Source organism: Daucus carota, chromosome 6, assembly GCF_001625215.2.
Source record: "Daucus carota subsp. sativus chromosome 6, DH1 v3.0, whole genome shotgun sequence".
Classification (NCBI taxonomy): Eukaryota; Viridiplantae; Streptophyta; class Magnoliopsida; order Apiales; family Apiaceae; genus Daucus; species Daucus carota.
The window spans coordinates 6,260,429-6,280,338 of NC_030386.2; the positions used below are offsets into that span (position 1 = coordinate 6,260,429).

Sequence of the window (19,910 nt, forward strand, 5' to 3'; positions counted from 1 at the left end):
TTTTTTTTTTGATAATGAGAATGAATCTCAACAAAAATGATCCGGCAATTCACCGTGATAATTCTTTCATTCAAGAAAGCTTATCATCTAACCATCGGACATGCAAGATGACCGGGGAAATTTAGATAATAAAACTTTAATGTCCGAAAAGAAAAACCCGTCTTCTTCCAAGCATCCTGAAATTATAAACAAAGGAAACAAGGAGAATATAAGTCTATATATATATATATAACTGATTATATATATATTATTAAAAAATAAAGGATAATATATCCAATAACTAATAAAAATTAACATCATGTGATAATCATTCAACTAGTGAAAAAGGAAATTAAGTAAAGTCTCAACCAAAGATGGATCTTTGGTGAGACACTAATGAAAAAGATAATATACCGAAAATATAATATAACAATTATTAACAAGCCAACAAAGTGGCACATAATTGCAGCCAACAAAGTGGCACATAAATGCCTCTTACAAGCCAAAAATAAGCCATCAATCATGGCCACCCATAAATGGTACAAAATTAGCCATCAATAGATGCACAATTAACGTACGAACTCATTAAATGACAATCAAGACAATTTCAAAAAAATTCAAATAATTTTCATAAATACAAACGAATCAACTTTAAAGTGATAAAGGAAATTTTAATTAAGAAAATTAAATTTTTTATATAAAATCCTTATAAAATTTAAGTAAAACATCAATCAATAATGAGAATATAATAATTACTAAAAAGGTTGATATGTAAATTAAAAATATATATAAAAATGAGTCAATCACTATTTAAGGAAATATCGCATAATACGAATTCCTTATGTGACAACCAAAATCATTAAAACATTAAATGCAGACAATTAAAACCGAAAATTAAATCCAATTATACAAAACTGAAATCATAAACTATGCCATAATTTTAGTCAAAAATTTACAGCCGCAAACCACCATTGCAGACCACCGTTAGACCACCATCATCTCGAAAATACAACATGTTAACACTAAATCAAAACCTATATCTGGTTGTGGTTGCATGGAATTAAATAATATGCAAGCAATATCAAAATGCACAAGATCTATATTATGAATAACAATATTAAGATTAGATGCACATATCAAAATTATCAACAGATCACATAAACAAGTAAAATGGTGAATTAGAAAGAGTACACCTTGATTTTGTGGAGTATGTTCACACAAAAAGAGTCATTTTCAAATATGATCCGTCCTTTAAAGATATCCTTGCATAAGTCGGTGAGTAGATCGATATCCCAATATTTGAATCAGTTGAAAACGCAAATCAGATGGATCAGAATTGAAAGTATGAATAAGAGAGTAAAAGAGATCAAATCATGTTATAGACATATTTTGGAAGAGAGATGTACAAATGAGAGAGTCCTACCTTCAAAGATTAACTGCCGGAGACAACGGGGGACGGAGGAGGGAGGGGACTGTGTATATTAATTCGTGTTTGCGCAATGAGTAATATCATTTGATACGTAATTCTAGTTTTATTATAGTAGAAACCCATATAAGAAAAGTTGATACCACTTCTGGCAACTAAAATATTTCAAACATATTTAGTTAGACGTTAGTGTTGTAATATCCGGCTTGGTATTCAATCAAACTATTCACTGGAATTTGGATTCGTCTATCATGAATTATATTTATTTCAATAATTCAAATCACGATTAGAGTCCGATCACTAAGATTTATTTCAACTCTAAAAGAATTTATACAAATTGTTAATGTATGGATACGTATAATTTTTTTAATATAAGCTATTATACTGTATATTACTTTAGTTCACATGATATAATAACTTATTAGTCGAATTTTTTAAATTGTAAAAGTAATTGGCTTTAAAACATGAAATATAAAATAACACATTATGTTCTACATACAAAAATGTCATTCTTTAAATTAATTTTTGTTTTATATAACTTCTAACAAATAATCGATATCGGGCACAATTGGATAACTCAGGTGATTAAGTGGTTAAGAACTTATTTCAAAAAAAAAAAAAAATTGGTTAAGAACTTATCCCCTGTCGTCGTCCGGGTCCTGGGTTAGACTTTAATTTAATATATATAATAAAATATGCGACTTTGACAATAATTACGAACATGTAATACCCTTCATTTGTAATATTTTAACAAATAATTATTTCAAAATAAAAGATATTTTATGAATTTGGATATTTATAAGATTGATAAAATTGATTAAGCATATATACACATACATACATAGGCCTACATATAATTATATATCAATTCAATACATAAATATTTTCATATAAATAATATGTGAGACTTAATTTAAACAACAACTTGATATCAAATAAATAGTAGTATAGACATTCAACAAAATATATAAAAAAAAAGGTTTGGTTAATGCATTTCATTATCTAACTCAGTTGATTTGTATGACTTACATAGATTTGTGTGAGGTCGTGGGTTCAAATCCATACATATATGTTATGATATAAATAAGTAGAAATTTTGAGAATATCCTCCGAATAATATTTCAGTCAAGAAAAAATTTTGTGAAATTCTTTCTAGTTCATTTATATGAGTAAATTTGAATTTATTAAATATTTTCATAGATATTAACACGACAGAAATTAGTGAAATTTTAAGTGTATAATATATATGTATCAAATTTTTATTTAGAAAAAAGCTAGAAATATATTAAAATTTTTTGTCAGGGGAAATATATTAATTTTAACTATGCAAGACTCATGAATTATCAAAATGATTGTGGTAAGCGACTATATATACGCATATCAACTTAAATGAATTATTAGATTGTCTTTTCATAAATATAAATACTGAACTATAAATGATATGATAACATTTATAATTTTCCGATTCGATTGAATTTATAAATGTCGCAAATTTTTTATTATTAAATTAATTCGACTAAAAAAATAATATACGGGAATGGAATTGGACACCGAGATGGCGAGATGAACGTGAGGGGTATTAGGGTTTGCAAAGGAAGTGGGCGCGTGAGAAGCACACAGAAAATAAAAAAGAGGGCCGTAAACTAGTGGGGCATTTGTTTGTATTGGGGCAGGCTTTGTAGCAACCACGCCACCAGTAGACTGTGTGTAGCGACGATCGCTGTGTGATCGATTCACTCGTTTAATCAAAACCATAAAACCCTAGGTAGCTATATGTTTCGTCAACCAAGAATGTATTTTTGCTGATTATTATCAATTGAGATTGTAATTAGTGATTATTGTCATCGACTTAGCGAATTGAATCCATGGCGGCATCCAGCGAATCGATCGCTCCTTGTTTATCGGTTTCTGAAGACAATGCTGCAGCGACAAAGTCGTCGGCGTCGTCGTCTCCTTGGATGAAACCTGTAAACGGCGTCGTGGAGCCTGTCATGGGGAGAGACTCGTGGCCTACCATTACTGAGTCCACTCGCTATCCGCTGCTCGTTAAGTCTTCTTCTGATCCACCCGATGCTGCAGCAGCAGCGGCGTCGTCGCTTTCTGTTTCCGTTTCTAAGGTTATACAGATTTGTTATTTGTGTTTACAATAATTATATTAATGTGTTATTTTTGAGATTGATTTTTAAACTTTTAATGCATCCTTCCTCAAATTTCACAATTCTGGCACTTTGCTTTGATCATTCTTGTTTGGAGCTAAGTTAGCATCTCTTATGTATCATATTTTCCTTCTGTGATTCGAGATTAAGAATTCGAGATTAACTTGTGGATAAGTTGGACCATGTTTTTTAGCTCTTGTTCTAACTTGATTACTAAATTATAAATTGAAATTAATTGCGGCTCAACCCTTTTAAAATGTTGCCAACTCTCATGGCGAAGAAGCCTGCATTAGATGTTATATGTGTACTATGCCTCTGTGTCAATATTATCTGCTATGCTTATCCATGTTGCTGTTGTTTGTAAATGATATATTGAAGATTGTTTTATGTTTTTAGTTTTACGTGTAAAATTGTGTTTTTTCCGCAAAGTTTAGGCTTGTATTCGCATTTAAAATTTTCTTTATTGTTAATACAGGGATCTGTCAAATCAAATGCGCATCAAAAAGCTGACACCAATGGGAGCCCTAATTCGTCTAATCACAATGCACACCCACATCCTGTGCGACAAAGGCCAAGCAAGAGAGGTGGTGGTGCAGCTGGTGGATCAGTACAGAGTGGCTTTAGTCGACCAATACCCCCATCTCCAACACCACCCCCATTCCCAATACCTTTTGGTTTGTTACCACCAATGATGGATCTACAAGTTAGAGAGCCTCCATTTAAGGGCAATACCTGGGAAAGCAGACCAGTCGGAGGGGTTGGGTCTCAGTCAAACAATGGAAATGATCACTCATCACAACGGCATCCCTCCAGGAGAGGAAACTATGGCTCCCGTCCCCGTGGAGATGGAATGCATTATAATGGTCATGGGGGAAGGCGTGATCAAGACCGTAACTGGAATCCTCCCCGGAATTCTACTGCAAGGGATGTTCATATGCATCAAATGGCTCCTCCCCCACCTCCCCCTCCTCGCTTTATGAGACCAGGACTCCCGGGTTCTACGCCATTCATTCCACTCCCACATGTGTATGGGAATCCCATGCCTTTTGGTAAGTTACATATGTGGTAAGCTAAACATATGTTCTCCTGAATATAGAATTAATATTATCAATTTGATGCAGAATTTGTCCGGCCCATTCTGTACGGTCCACCATTGCCACCAGAGTCGTTAAGGGGCGTTCCGTTGATTCCTTCACAGGTTCCCCCACCGGTGGTTTTTCCTTTTGTTGATCCTAATCTACCTTCTCTATTAGTCAATCAGATCGACTATTATTTCAGGTAACTAAAAGTAGTTTCTATTAGTACCTTCTCTTGTTGGTATGGTTTAGCTAGCAATATATGGATTGATATCTTTTTTTTCCTCGCTGTCAGCTGACTTTTGCCTTCTCTTTTTCCTCATAAACTGTTTGTTCCAGTGATGATAATCTGGTGAAAGACGAATTCTTAAGGTCAAAAATGGATGAACAAGGATGGGTGAATATTAGTGTAATAGCCAACTTTCGACGGGTAAGTAATATTTATTTATTTAGCCAATTCTTTTATACTTGATGGGTAACAGAAATGGGAGTTCTAGCTTTGTATGTGGTTTTTCTCTATACGCTGTTCTTGTATACAGTATTTATAAGGACTCCCCCTCCTGTCGCTCATATTATCCGGCTATGTTTTTTACTTTGGGTTGTCCCAAACTTATGCTTGAAATTTCTTTAATATCCTATCTTCCAAATACAATCAAGAGTTTTAATACCTTATTAAAATTTCTAAAGTATAGTACATGCCATGTTTCACTCTCTCCCTTCTGGGTGGTACACATAAAAATACTATTGAGTTTTAATTACAAATGACAAATTTAAATGAGTGTGAAATAGCTCAAAGGCTAAAACTGATCATCTTTATAAATGCGTGCACGAAAGTCGAACAAGAAATATAGTATGGGCTGGAAGGAGTATTATATATACTCCCTTCTTGTTGATAAATTTAGCCACAAGAGAGTAGGGTATTGGGAACATAGTTGGTCGGGTTATTTACTTATTCAATCTGCTAATTAATTTACTTATACTTCCTAGGGAATAAAGTTTAAGGTAATTTAGAAACGTTGATATGATGTTTGCAAGTTTTGAAATTCTGGTTAGAGTTTCCATTCTATGAGGTTGCAATATGTTTTGTGTAAACTATATGAGCTGATAGATTCTAGTTTACTGCTTAATAGATTTTCCTAAAATTAATTAAGAACATGCTAAGATAGTCGTTTTGTTTATCTCGTCTGCGGAGCAGCAAATTTTTAAACTATGGTTTTGGCACGGTCACTCTATGGATATAACTTTAATTTTTCTTTATAAATAAAGCGTCTTTTGCTGTAGGTGCTTATCTGATACACAAATCTTATAAATTAGCCGTCTCATTTTTATCATTTATATGTTTTACAAGCTGTGATACGTGAATAACTACAAAAACCAAAATAACTCTCTGCAAGACGACTTTCCAGGAATGAATTAGGCTTAGTTTGTGGATCACAGGAGACTTGATGACCCTTTAACCTTTTTTTTTTTTTTGTCACAGATGACCCTTTAACCTTGTTCTGCATGAATTATTGAATATAAAAAAGGGTTCAGTTAAATTCTGGTACATGTGTAGTTAGCTCGTTTCATTTCAGTAGATTTCTATATTAGATAAACAAATATCTGATTCTTTAAAGTTATATAAAAAATGACCAAGTTTGGGTTCTTGGGTTGTCTGGAGCCTTCCCGGAGCTTTGGTGAGGCTCTAGTGGGCCTGTAGTGGATAGAGTATGGGTGGGGGTGGACCCTAGGTAGGTGATGTGTCATATAGGGGGTGGGTGATGTCATATAGGAGGTGGATGATGTCATATAGGGGTAGTTTCTCTTGGTTTTTAGTTTAGTATTTATTTTAGTGGTTTGTATTTGAGCAATTGCCTAAATATATATGTGTGTGTGTGTGTGTGTGTGTATTTATATATTGCTTCATCTAAGGTATTTACCAACTGTACCTAGTTACTAATAATATTCTGCAGAATTGAAATTGATAATATTCACAGACCTGAAGCTTTTTTAGGCATTTGTTCTGCTAATGATGTTAATACATTATTAAAAATGTGGGGCATGGCTCCCAAATTTATTGCATTTAGTAGTTCTTTGGACGAGTTTTTAAACATACCCTATATTGTTTTTTGTTATTGGTTAGAAATGACCTTTTCTCTTATTATTTCAACCTTTTCAGTTCAGATTAGAAAACCTAAAGATTCCGTGTTGAAATTTTAAAGCTCTGTAGATTGGACTGTTCTGTTATGTTATATTTTTGTGCTGCCTTTTGAATCGCTGTTGTTTCATGCATGCTATATGTTTTAAATTATTATTTCTGTAGTATTAATATAGTGAACATGCAAGATTTTTGCAATGTATAGACTAGAGTCTTCTGCTAGACCATCTCCCAACCAACTTTAAATGTGTACTATTAAATTAGTATGGAAATAAAACCAACTCCAGCCCAAATAACCTTAGAGTTTCTTAAAATTCCAATCAAACATCTGTACTCCTTAACTAAAGCAATGTCATTCCTTCTGTATTCCAGTAACAAAAATCACATTTGTACCATAAACAATAGATATTCTTATGGTACAATGTACAAAAAGGTTCCTTTTGGTGTAAAATCTAGTGTAGATGGGTTGGAACTTTATTTTGATATCATGTAACTGATACACTAATATAGTTTCGGTAATGCCCTCAAAATTTTCTTTTGTTATATTTTCCTTTTATTTGGATTTGTTGGATACAATGTTTTTCTTTGTTGGTAATGTTTCAGTTCATGAGTTAATTTTATTACATATATACATCTTTCTATGTGATTTTGTAGTGTAAAAACTAAAAACAGGGCGGGTAGCTTCATGATGGTATTTTAGTTTTGGGTCTAGGTCCTTGGCATACGTATGCCAGGACCTGTTAACCAATATTCAGCTTCCTGGCTGTTGGATTAATATCCAGCGACCAATATTAAAATTAAAATTTAAAACATCCAGTGCTTTTTAACCGTTGGACGGGGACAGGCCTAGTCTAGCGCTTAAAAAGCACTGGACGTAGGTTATAATTCTGGCCGCTGGATATTCATCCAACGGCTAGGAAACTAGCTGTTGGTTATGGGGTCCCTGGCATATGTATGCCAGAGACCTGGACCCTTTAGTTTTTCTTCTTCCCATTTGCATTTGCTATATTTTGCAATTTAAAATGTTGTTTTGAAGCGATGTTCTTTCGTCACATTAGTCTTCACATCATTCTAAGCTGAACAAGGGATAAAAATAAGTATTTTAAGGGCTTGCTCCTGAGTTTTTTAAAGAAGGAAAGTAAAAGAATGCAAAAGGAAGTAAATGAATGTCTGGCTTGCTTTCACTTTCATCCCAATTTTGGAGTGAAAGTTTTGGAGTGAAATTATGTTCAAATTGCATTCCTTTCCACTTGCTTTCATCCTTTCAAAAAACTTGGGAGCACGACTAGGAGTATAAGTTATACTACTTTACCTCCTCTTCACTAGCTTTCCTCCTTATTTAAAACTCGGGAGCAGGGTGGAAGTGTTTCCAACATATATACCAGAATTATATGAAGTTGTGCATGTTGAAGATCTTTCAAGGATTATGGTACAAAATGAAATTTGCATTTCGACATGTGCATGCTTCAATGAGAATATATAGATTAGTTTTGAAAATATTTTCTTGCATCTAGATAAGGCAGGATTCCTCCTTGGTTGTCAAGTGGCTAAGTCGAGGCGATTCGGTGGACCTCTGGCTAGTCGATTTGTTGACTAGTCGTGGAATAGTCTGACAAAAAATATGATTAAGTATTATATATAGAATAATTTAAGCCTCTAAATTCCATGTTTACAACATCTACCAAAATATTTTATTTCAGATCCAAGGACGAGTGACGACTTGAAGAAAGCATAGAAAAAAGAAAAGAGAAAACGTCTGCTGAATTGTAAATTGTAATTATGTAACAACTAACAAGTAATTAACAATGCAACTTGTCAAATTATAAACATAATTATTTATGCAATATTAATTAAAAAAAAAAGAGAGGAAGAGATAGCAGTTTTAATCCTTAGAAACATAGCAGGATATCAAGTAAAAACATAGCAGGATGTCATGAACTATGCAGAAAACTGAGCAAAAAACAAAACAGAGGGGTAGTTCTGCAGAATGAAATTTGAAAGATCTAGGATCGTTGAAGAAGCTTGTACTGATGAATTGGTAGCAATTTTTGTTCTTGCTCATTGCTTTATTTGGAAATTAGGGCTGGGTAATATTTTATTTTTGATAAAATCGGGTTTGGGTCCAACTAGTCGATGACCCGGGTTAACTAGTCGACCTGACTAGTCGCCTGAAAGATGGGGTTTTCGCGGCTGACGTAATTAGTTGACTACCCTTCCTCGACGGGGGAGGGTATGGGTGACTCAATTAATTTTCGGGAAAATCCCTCACAAGAGATGATCTGAATAACGTAATATAATTCTCAATTACAATGATTAAACTCCTATTATATAATAATCTACTTTTCAAAATAAACTTATTCTTTAAGTTAATCAGTATTATTATAACTAAGCCTATTCTAAGATATACTAATTGTAATAAATTAGCTCCTGGAGCTTATTTTGTTGCTCAAACACTCTCTTTGGGCTTTTTGAGCCCCTGTTTAGGAGGATCAGTTCTTCCCTGCTGAAAGCAAGACAGAGCACCAAAAATTGTTGCACAAATGGCATGTGAGGACGACGAGCACAAGCAAGAGTATATTTGTGATCACTCTTGACAAATTTTACATGTATTGCCACGTCCGATTTGATGAGCATCTCGATCATCAAAGCAATGTGACCTCTCACAGCTTCCATGTTTGACATAAAAAAAATAAATTAGGATTTCATTTTTTCACCAGATTGACTCTTTTTGAAGGGTGGTTTTGTTTATAGTAGGGGGACACTTAAACAGTTTATTCCTTGACATTCAAAATTTGTTCTAGTGTTACTGCCAGCAACATCATGTGCTTAGATGGAGGCACAGTTGTATGTGCTATTAACAAAATCTAACAGTTTGTTGTCCTTGAATAGCGTCTGAGAAAACGTGTCCCTCCTTTTCAAATCATCAACTGAACATGCACTCTGATTAACATCCTTCATAAGAAAGCATCTGCTAGCTATTTACTATTGGGGTTAAGTCATATAGAGGGCGGGTGATAGGGTTGGATGATGTCATATTGGGGTGGTTTGTCTTGGTGTGTGTTTTAGTTTTTATATTAGTGGTCTGTATTTGAGCAATTGCTTGTATATATATAGGGTTTTACTCAACTATAAATCTACTTAAGATACAAACTACAAACTACCTATATATATATGTATGTACACACACACACAGGCCATTACTCAAAAAAGAACACCCTTAAAAGAAGAACAAAGAAGACCACTTTAGAATCTAATATAGAATCTCATCTAAAATTTGAATTAAATTCTAATTTTAAGCTAATTAACATTTTATTATAAATAATAATAGTATCTAATATGTTTTAAAAATAAATATGGATTAAAAATAACATCTTTCTATGCAAAATTAAACGTGCAAAAAATACATATATTATTCTAATTTGGATTCTATAATATTTCATATTAATAATTTGGATGAGATTTTTATAGGTGTTTAATTATGTAATTATAATCTTAACAAATCATTTTTTTATGAAAAATACAGTGATATTATAGTGTTCTTTTAAAGTCATCAGTGTTTATATATATATATATATATATATAGTGATCAAATACAAACCAATCTTTTAAACAAGCTAAAAACAAGTTCAATTTAGTGATATTCACTTTAAAAAATAGTGAATTGTGTTAAAAATTGGTGATTTCTTTTAGGAAGGTAGTGCTATCTATGTAGTGCATTTTACCACCTGATCGCCGTCACCTCCTGGCTCCTGCATTTGATGGCAGTCTTCTCGAGTGCTTATCGTTTTCATCTTCTGGAAAACTGTTTAGAAGGTGTTTAAAACGAAACTTTAGAGCGATTGTTCTCTATAACACGAGGACAACTAGATACAGACTGATTCTTCTAAGTCGGCCATTGTTCTTCTAGGGTGCCGTCTCCTACTTTGTGATCTGTCCAAAATTTATAGCTAGATTGGCGCCACAAATACAACGAGGTCGGGTCTGTGGAGGGAGCATTAGCATCAGAGAATGAAGCGTCTACATCGACAATGATTTCTCTGTGGTAAAACTGGAGGGGGAGGAGGAAGGGGAGGATGGGATTTGGCGGTGGTGGAGATAGTGGAGGTAGATAATAATAATAATATAACTAAACTTACTCTACAATATTCTGATTAATGGGCTTCTAAAGCCTATTATTTCCTCTGAAATACTTTCTTTGGGATTTTTGACTTGTTGTCCTGCATCACTTCCTCCTTTTAATTAGTTAAGTTGTTCAATGACAATTTTGCAGTATATGAAGTATTATAGGTAGACTGAATTAACTGTTTGAGTATCTAGTCATTTATCTAGAACATTGTACATGTTACTTCCATTGAAATTGAAAACATTCCAGATAAGTGTAATCAAGTTTCTCTTCTGTGTATGGGCCTGGGGTGGTGTTTAGATTTATCCTCCAGTAAATGTTTTTACTTATTTATATTTATATCTTCCAACTACAAACCATGGATTATATTGTTTCTGCCTTTTAGCTTTTGATCTTTTATCAAGTATTTTTTGTGTTAAAGTTTACCATGGTGTGCAGGTTCTGAGTTTGACAAGCAATGTCCAGCTGATCTTGGATGCTTTGGGAACATCAACAGTTGTTGAAGTACAGGTAAAATTTTACAAAGCATTATGAGATTGAATTTTCTTGACCTTATTATGGTCAGATAATATTCTATTGTTGTGACCGTACTTTCTTATGTGTTTATTCGGAAAGTGTTGTTAGATATGCTTGAAAACATGCTATGTTGGACGTGAGCTGCCAAAATATGGATATGGTTGGTTATGGTTTAAGTTATTTGGTTTTGGTTTGATTTGAGAACTAAACCCATTGCGAACTCATATTCTTTTGTATGTGGTTTTGAAATTAGCTTGGTGTCCATGGATTTGGATTGAAATATGGATAATTTCCTCATAAATAAAAGTCTTGTGACATTTAATAATTAATATCCAGCTCCAGTCATTCTTTCAATCACCTGACAAGAATTAAAAAAATGTAAAACTATACTAAATACGTTTATAACAAGTGAGTAGTGGGTAAAATATAATCCTTATATGAGAGCATCTCCAATGGCTCTTCAAACAACTTCTTAACTCTAAACTTAAAGAGGATGCGAAAATTAGAGCTCCTAGTGGCTCTTTAAAAATTTAAAAGCTCTCTCCTCTCATTTAAAAAGCAATCGGGTGCTCAATATACACTTCTATTTCTATTCACTTTTTCTCCTATCCTCTCTCCAACTTTTCTCTCAAATAATAATAAAATATGAATAAAGAGCAGATATAAGAGTAATGTTGGATTTGTCACAATCTTCAATGTTTTAACTTCATAGGAGCCATATGTTATATTACTTTTTTAAAAATGATTTAAGAGCACCATTGGAGATGTTCCGACTACTTTTATCTTACAAAAAAGGAGAAATTAAATAAAGAAAAAAGGAAAGGAAAACTTATCTAACATACCAGTGAAAAAGAAGGTTGCACAAAACGGTTGGGCCACCCAAAATAAATTGTGTACCCAAACTGTTTAGAGATACACTACCATGCACTGTGTAACTTTTTTTTTTCTTCTCTGAAAAGACATATTTGGATCTTACAGCTGTATGTATAATCTTCTTGGAGTTTATATTTGGATCTTACATATGAAGCATAGTGCAGTTTAGATCCTCCCCTATTACTAACTCATGTTCGTATGTTATTTGAAAACACATTAATAATGCATACCAGTTAATAGCACAACCACTATAGTCTATATAAGCCAATTCGGTTACTGCAACCTATGGTTCCGGTGTGCAAATATACTGTTAGGAAAAATAATAAACACAATAATTATTAAATCAGTTACAAAATGAGAATGATTAGTTGTGCATCAATTAGGATTTGAAAGGGAGTAATTGGTGGAATATTATTATTCTAGCTTTTATTTAGGGATTATGATACGATGTTAGGGGTTATAAATAGAAAAATCATTGATATGTTGAGAGGAGGAAGAAATAAGAGTGAAGTTTGTAATTGGAGAAGTGGGTGGTCTCTCGAATACTACCTAAGATTGTGTTGCAAGAGTGTCAATAATTTGATTGTAGTCGGATTTTCTTGTACTCTTTACATTTGTATTATATCAGTTGCTATCATTGACATCAGTGCATATACGTACTTGGGCCATAGGAAGTGTGAAACAAATTGAAAATCGAATCGATGAGCTAGAGAAGAAAATGGAAGCAAATAAGCAACGCAAGTAGAACTTCAAAACTTGGATTTTGATTTAATCAAAGAAAGTACGGCTGCCATACTTGAAAAAATATATAGCCTTGAAAGCGGGGCTACTGGATCATCGAATCCGACCGACCCAACATGTGTCATCGTAAGTGGCAATTATGGTTATCAAAATGTGCCGCTTAAGACAGAAGTGCACCTATTGAGCTTTGCTTTTTCGAAGCGCATAGCAAATACAAAAGCCCCACTTTATGGACGCTTAATGTTGAAGCCCAAAGTGCAAAAAAGCTATAAAAAGCACGCTTTTGTGTAAATGGTTGTTTCAACAAGGGAGACTCTAGTAGCCGCAAAGACAATGAACGCCTTTTTGAATTTAGGGTCACAACTACTTGAAACTACTTGAATTACCCGTGTATGAAGGTTTGAACGCCAGATGTTGTGGAACACTATTTTGAACTCAATAATCTCTCACTAGCAGAAAAGATCAGGTCGAGCGTAATATGTTCGGAAGGTGAAGAGCTTTATCTTGGTACTATTTTGAGGAAAGTCGAAGACATTTTGGCAATTGGAGAAAATACGAATCAATTGATAGAGCATTTTCAACCCACTCAAGAGGGTGCTTTTCATAACCAATTATTTTTTCTCTAGCATAACACTAATTTACGAGAATATCGTTGCCAATTTTAGTTATTATCTGCTTCCATAAGTGATTTAATGGAATCAATTTCAGGATGTGTATTTAGAAATGGACTTCAAACTTATATACAGGCTGAACTGAGACTAATTGAGCTCATGGGCTACCAAAGATGATGCGCATTGCACAACAAATTGAAGATAAAAATATGGCCATGCCACTTTATCAAGGTGGAAACAATTTTTTAAAGGAATAGTCCATCCCATCCCATGCGGGACTTAATTTTCAAAAATGTGGCACGATAACCTTTTATTATGCCATCCTCTAACTCTCCAATTCAGACCCACATATTAGTGTTTGTCAGAAAAGCCGAAATGCCGGAAAAAAGAAAAAAAATATTGGTCTTTGCTTTCGTTGCGATGAAAAATTTGGGTCACGTTACATTGCTACAAGAAGGAATTACAAGTCCTTTAGGTGCAGTGAGAATAGCTTGAGGTTAATGAGTCCAATGAGAATTATGAGGTGCAAATCACATAAGGTCATTATGGGGGACTCTTGTCATTTGAACCTTGAGGATAAAGTTTGAGTGTAGGCAACGAGTAATAGTAGGAAACATAATAAACTCAATTATTATTTAATTAGTTACAAATGTGAATGATAAGTTGTGCATCAGTTAAAATTTGAAAAGGGAGTAATTCGTGGAATATTATTAGTTAAGCTAGTTAGGGATTATGATTTGATGCTAGGATTATGAATAGGAAAGTGATTGATATATTGAAGGGAGGTAGAAATAAGAGTGAAGTATATGAGTGGAGATTGGATGGTCTCTCGAATATCACCTAAGGTTGTGTTGCAAAAGTGTCAATAATTTGGTTGTGGTCAGATTGTCTTGTACTCTTATATCTGTGTATATCACTTCCTATCATATACTAAAGTTGATGTATAATGAGATGACGAAGGACATTATACTTGAAGTTATATATTCTACTCCCATTTCATGCTATCAATTATACTTAAATCATATATATTGTGATACTTGACGGAATATTAAGTCAAGGGTGTAATAATGGTCAAATTTAATGGCATTGTGCAAAACATTTTTGGTACTTGGTGATGGTAACTTCTTGATTTGTGAAGGCCAATTCTCGGCTCCCTTAACTGTAATGAACCGGTTCTAACTTCAAATATTGCAGCATTGTTGTGAAACTCAATGGTGTCTACAAGGAAAAATGGTGTTGGACACTAAGCAGCGGAAATGATAGATCGATATGCACGTGAATCTACTTTTTATTTTTATCCCCTCCCTTTTTTGATCCAATTATAACCGGTGGCAACCGGCAACCATACTTGTTAAGGCGTAAAGGCGGCCTTGCCGACCATTAGGCGGATTATATGTTTTAACTATAGATTTTGGTAGGCGGTTGGACGCGGCCTAGGGGACAAGGCAGATTAAAAGTTGGCTATTGTTTATTAATATTCATGTATTATACTCCCTTCGTCTTTACATTGGGGTTGGACATGGAGGTTAAGAAAAATATATACTGTACTGTAAAAGAGAAAGAAAAGTGGCTAAAGTAGTGGAAATCATTAATATTCAATTGATAGATTAGTGAAGGTGGATCAAATTAGTGGGTGAGATTAGTGTTTTATCGGAAAAGTTTACTAATTTTTGAAAGTTTTGAAATGTAAAGAATTGAGAGCGACATCCCAAGAAGGAAATTGTGAAGAAGTCGATGGGATGACGGTAGTGCGCGCCGCGCGTGTATATATATGTGTGTGTGTGTGTGTATATATATATGTTACAATATAATAGAATAACTATAGTCATACAACTAAAATATCTGGTGCAAAATAAAAACACATGTATGTACTATGTGTGTGTGTGTGTGATTTTTAAAGAAAATAGAAGAATAACCTAATGATATAATTCTGAATCAATTTGTTGGGAGTAGATAAATTTTTTCTCCCTTTTCCTTCTTAGATTGTTGTAATTCAGGTATACTTATGAGTAATTATGGCCTCAATGATTACAACACAATGTATATTCTCTCCAACTTTAAATATGGAAAGACCGGGTCAAAACCTCCTTTCTTACACACTCACACTTAAAGCCACCTTTACATGTGAATGCCATAGCACTTTTGATGAACATGTATACCTTCTATTTAATTATGTGTAGACTCTGTTTTATTATTTCTTGAGGTCTTACTGTGCTTTCTAAACGGTAGGGGGACAAGATTAGAAGGCGTGACAACTGGAAGAAATGGATATCCCCATCAAGACAGGTTGACCCTGACTCTGCATTATCTTCTCCCATTCAATTGATTGATAAAGTGCTGGAAACTTCCATTCAGAATATCACACTAGATGAGTCCGATTCTAGCAAACTCAGGACTGTGGAAACCGGGGATGCTCACTTGGAGGTGTTTCCTGGGAAAATATCTGGTGAAGCAACAAGTTCTCAGACCAAAGTAGGTAATGGGGTGGATACTGCTGGAGAAGTGTAAGACCAGTTATTGCCGTAAAACGATATATGATTGTGGGCAATATTGGTATTAATTGTATCTTAGACGAAGAGGGAAGAAAACGTGCTGTGGTCTTGGGGCCTTTTCTTTTGTCGAGGAATCTAAAATTTTGCAGTTTTCATGAGGGAAGTTAAAACTTATAAAGTTACCTATATTTTATATAGACAAATGGAGAGCTTATTTAGAAAAAAGAAAAAGAAAAAAAAAATTGAGACATTGACTGAGAAAATTGTTTTGGGTTTGTATAGATGTTATGTGGACAATTGAGTCTGTACTTTTGGCAAGTTGATCTGGGCTTGTTTTAAGGGATGACAATTTGCAGGCTAGAGCACGGCCTGTGATGGGGGGAAAGAATGTGAAATACCATGCCATTTGATTGGTTGGGTCATGGGTGTCATGAATAGGCGGGATGTAGTCTAGTCTCTATACTAAATTTTTGGTCTGTACTTACCAGACCCTATAGCCCCCCTTTATCATTTTATTTTTTAGAATGTTTTGTTTCCTTATTTTATAATTGTACTTGCCATGAATACTAACTATAAGGGTACATCTTGAATATACCTTTCAAGACTTTTTGTTGAGGATGTTTGATTTTAATTTGTATTTGTGTGTATTTTTTTTGTCTTTCTGTTATAAAAAATATGTTTAGGAGCATGTTTGAGTTTGATAATCTGTTTGAATGGGTTTTGTTCTCTTCTTGGAAAAAGATTGATTTTATTTGGATTTTTCATTGGAATACCAGAACAAATTATACACTCTGAAACACCAAAGTATTCAGAGATACGACCTTTGGTATTTTTGAATATCACCGAGCGCAAAAAAAATGAAGTTATTATATATACTTTATGCATGTAGACGTTGGTTGTAAAAAGATGGTAATAAGTAATGAATGGCTATTATGTGAGCAAATATACACACCCAAGAGCATGTTTATTTTATTTAGTGCTAAAATAGATTGAACTATTGTTACAATCCAGTAGTAAGAACTCTGCTAAAATTAATTATTATTTAGCATCAGGAAATAATTTTTAGTGTTAAATCATTACGTTTCTAAATGTTATTTCAAATATGGTCATACTATAAGTAAATTTAAATATTTTTTAAGTATCTCGTTCTTTTTCCTTTTCTTCTACAGATGGTTTGTCAACTACAGTTTCATTTATCTTTCGGCGTTTAGAATATAACACAAAATGTGTCAGACAATTTAGGTTTATACGTCTTCGAAGTATCTGTTCTAATACTTCTCAGGGTACGTGAGAGTCGAACTGAATATCCGGGGAAAACAAAGGATAAACCCACCAGTTGGACTATTCAATCATGATCTATTGTGCTATTATATCATTCATTTGATATATCTATTTCAACTGATGATTGGGAATTTTAATATCATCTGTTTGATATATCTATATGCGTGGTGCTTTTATTAAGGTCTTTTTTGACAAATTTTTCAACTTTGATGTTATCACTTCACAAAATTTTCAAATGTTGTATATGTTTGTGATTGTGAGTATTATAACTTTAGTACTTTAGTTTTGCAAGAGACTAGTCAGAATTGAGTGATAAGGATACTAGACCTTATAATATATATTATATACTAGATTTTTAATGATGTTAGCAAATCATGTGATTGATAAATTAGTAATTGATAATCATACTGCACAAATACTAAGTTGGGTGCAGGGTGAGAGTGTCTTTGGTGACCGTAATAGAATGAATTTGAATTCTGCTGTGAAGCTCAAATATTTGCCCATCGTTGAGCCTGATAAGGAAGGTATCGTTTATGACTTTCCTTAATCTCACATCCCTACTTGTTCATCAATTCCAGTTGCCATTATGAATGCTGGTAATGTCCCACAACATCCTACCCAAGTGACCCTTCCAAAATTTAAAACCAAATCAAAGAAAACCACCTCAGATGTCTCCTAAAAGGCATCTGTTGCAAAAACTAAGAAATTAAAAATCATTGGGAAGTGATTTGGTGATAAGTGAGGGTGAGGGAAAAGGTGAACATCAAGCAAACCCTAAGAATAAGGAAGGATAGGCAACTGAGAACCAGCCTAGCCACACTGCTGTTGAAATAATAAATAGCTCATTTCTAGTGGCATCTTCCCAAAAAGATGTTACTATTGAAAATAGTCCCTAGTCAGGGACACAGTTAAAGAGGGGGATGAACACTTTATCACCTATCAAAAGCTATGAAAGAAGAGTAAAACCCAGAACCATTCACAAATCAAACACTTTACAAGCCAAAATCACATATTTTGTGCTTGTAATTTCTTAAAGTCAGATTGATGTGACTCCTGCAAATGTGGAGTCACATCCCCTGTCTCCATCCCAATCACCTTTGCATTTGACTTTTCCAAACACAATCTCCTACTTCTTCTGTGGATGTGGATTTAATTCACATCACCAAAGTTGATTCTCCATCTCTCAAAATTATGGAGGAGCTCAATTACAGAAGTACAAATTTCTTCATCTAGCATTGACACTATAATTGCTCAGACACTTCTAGGACTGAAGGAAGGGAGTGAAAATGTGGAGAGGCAGGCTTTGGAGCTGGAACAAGGAGAGTGTGAGACTGAGAGTCATGTTATTTCTTCCAGCATGGAAAAAGGAGAGTCTGGGAGTTCCTCTTTAGTAAGGGAAGGTGAGGGTGTGAGCTGTGTGGTGAGCTAAGGGGAGCCCCTAATGCAAGAAAAGTGAGAAATTGAGAGAAATGCATGAGTCAATGATAAGTCTAGGGAAGAGAAGTTTCAAAAGGAATATAAATATGCCATTGACAGTATATTCCTTGACCCTGAGACATTTACTCATGCCCTTTCTGCTTATGAGGTGTTGGTAGGACAAGATAATCAGAAGGTATGAAGACTCTTAATCTCATTCATACAACTAAGTCCATGTTGAGGGCCAAAGAAAGAATGACAAATCTTCTATCTAATGCTAGTGATAACTTCAAATATGATGATGAGTCTGTTGGGGAGAACGAATAAGTGCCCTCCACTTCTAACAATTCATATTTGATAATTTGGATGAGTTAAATGTTAGATATCATATATTAAGACTAATAGGTGTTTAACTATATAATACAACCTTAAGAAATCATTTTTCATGGAAAATGAAAATGGAATTCTTTGTCCTTTTTTTTTTAAAATTAAATTATTTTTTGTGAAGTGCAAATTTTAATATATACATATATATATATATATATATATATATGTATGTATATGTGAAACTAAGGTAGTGTTTGGCTACGGCTTTTACGTCCGGTTTCCGGATTTATAAGTTAGAAACACTTATTTGTATCGTTTGTGTAAAAAGTCAAGAAGTAATTATAAAAAGCTGAGAATCCTAACTTTTGTTTCATGATCCAAATACTTTAATCACTTATAAGTCTTAATTTGCTTCCAACTTTTATTTCACTTCTACTTCAAGCAAAAAACATTTATTTTAAGTTCACTCAAACTGCTCCTTACAGAGAAGTCTTAAATTAGAGTAAGTCCAAGAGATGCCCTATATCATGTCCTAAGTTATAATTTAGGGCAATTGATGAAAAAACTTAATCCAACAGTATCCTAGTGATGCCTTATATCACTAGGACAAACTCCTCAAGCCCTATTTTTAGGGCACATCTCTCCTTGCCCTATCCTATTTTGTATTTTAAATTCTCATGAATACTCTTTTTCTCTCTCTACTTTTATGTTATGCTTTAATGATGAAAAAGGGTTTTTAATAATAAAATATTATAC

The 19,910-nt window shown here is 33.7% G+C and overlaps 1 protein-coding gene across 3 annotated transcripts; it reads left to right on the forward strand.

Moving 5' to 3' along the window:
- The first annotated feature begins 2,965 nt into the window (after positions 1–2,965).
- Positions 2,966–16,745, forward strand: LOC108192831 (la-related protein 1C). 3 transcript variants are annotated; one of them, XM_017359329.2, is made up of 7 exons: positions 3,011–3,522; positions 4,037–4,610; positions 4,683–4,839; positions 4,977–5,067; positions 11,336–11,407; positions 15,868–15,924; positions 15,994–16,745. In XM_017359329.2, exons 1-7 carry the CDS (start codon positions 3,271–3,273, stop codon positions 16,144–16,146), a joined length of 1,356 nt encoding a protein of 451 aa, XP_017214818.1. In that variant the 5' UTR covers positions 3,011–3,270; the 3' UTR covers positions 16,147–16,745. The 3 variants fall into 3 exon arrangements, with proteins under 3 accessions (XP_017214816.1, XP_017214818.1, XP_017214817.1); XM_017359328.2 differs by having other exon boundaries at positions 3,014–3,170; positions 3,259–3,522; positions 15,868–16,745; XM_017359327.2 differs by having other exon boundaries at positions 2,966–3,522; positions 15,868–16,745.
- Positions 16,746–19,910: the final 3,165 nt, after the last annotated feature.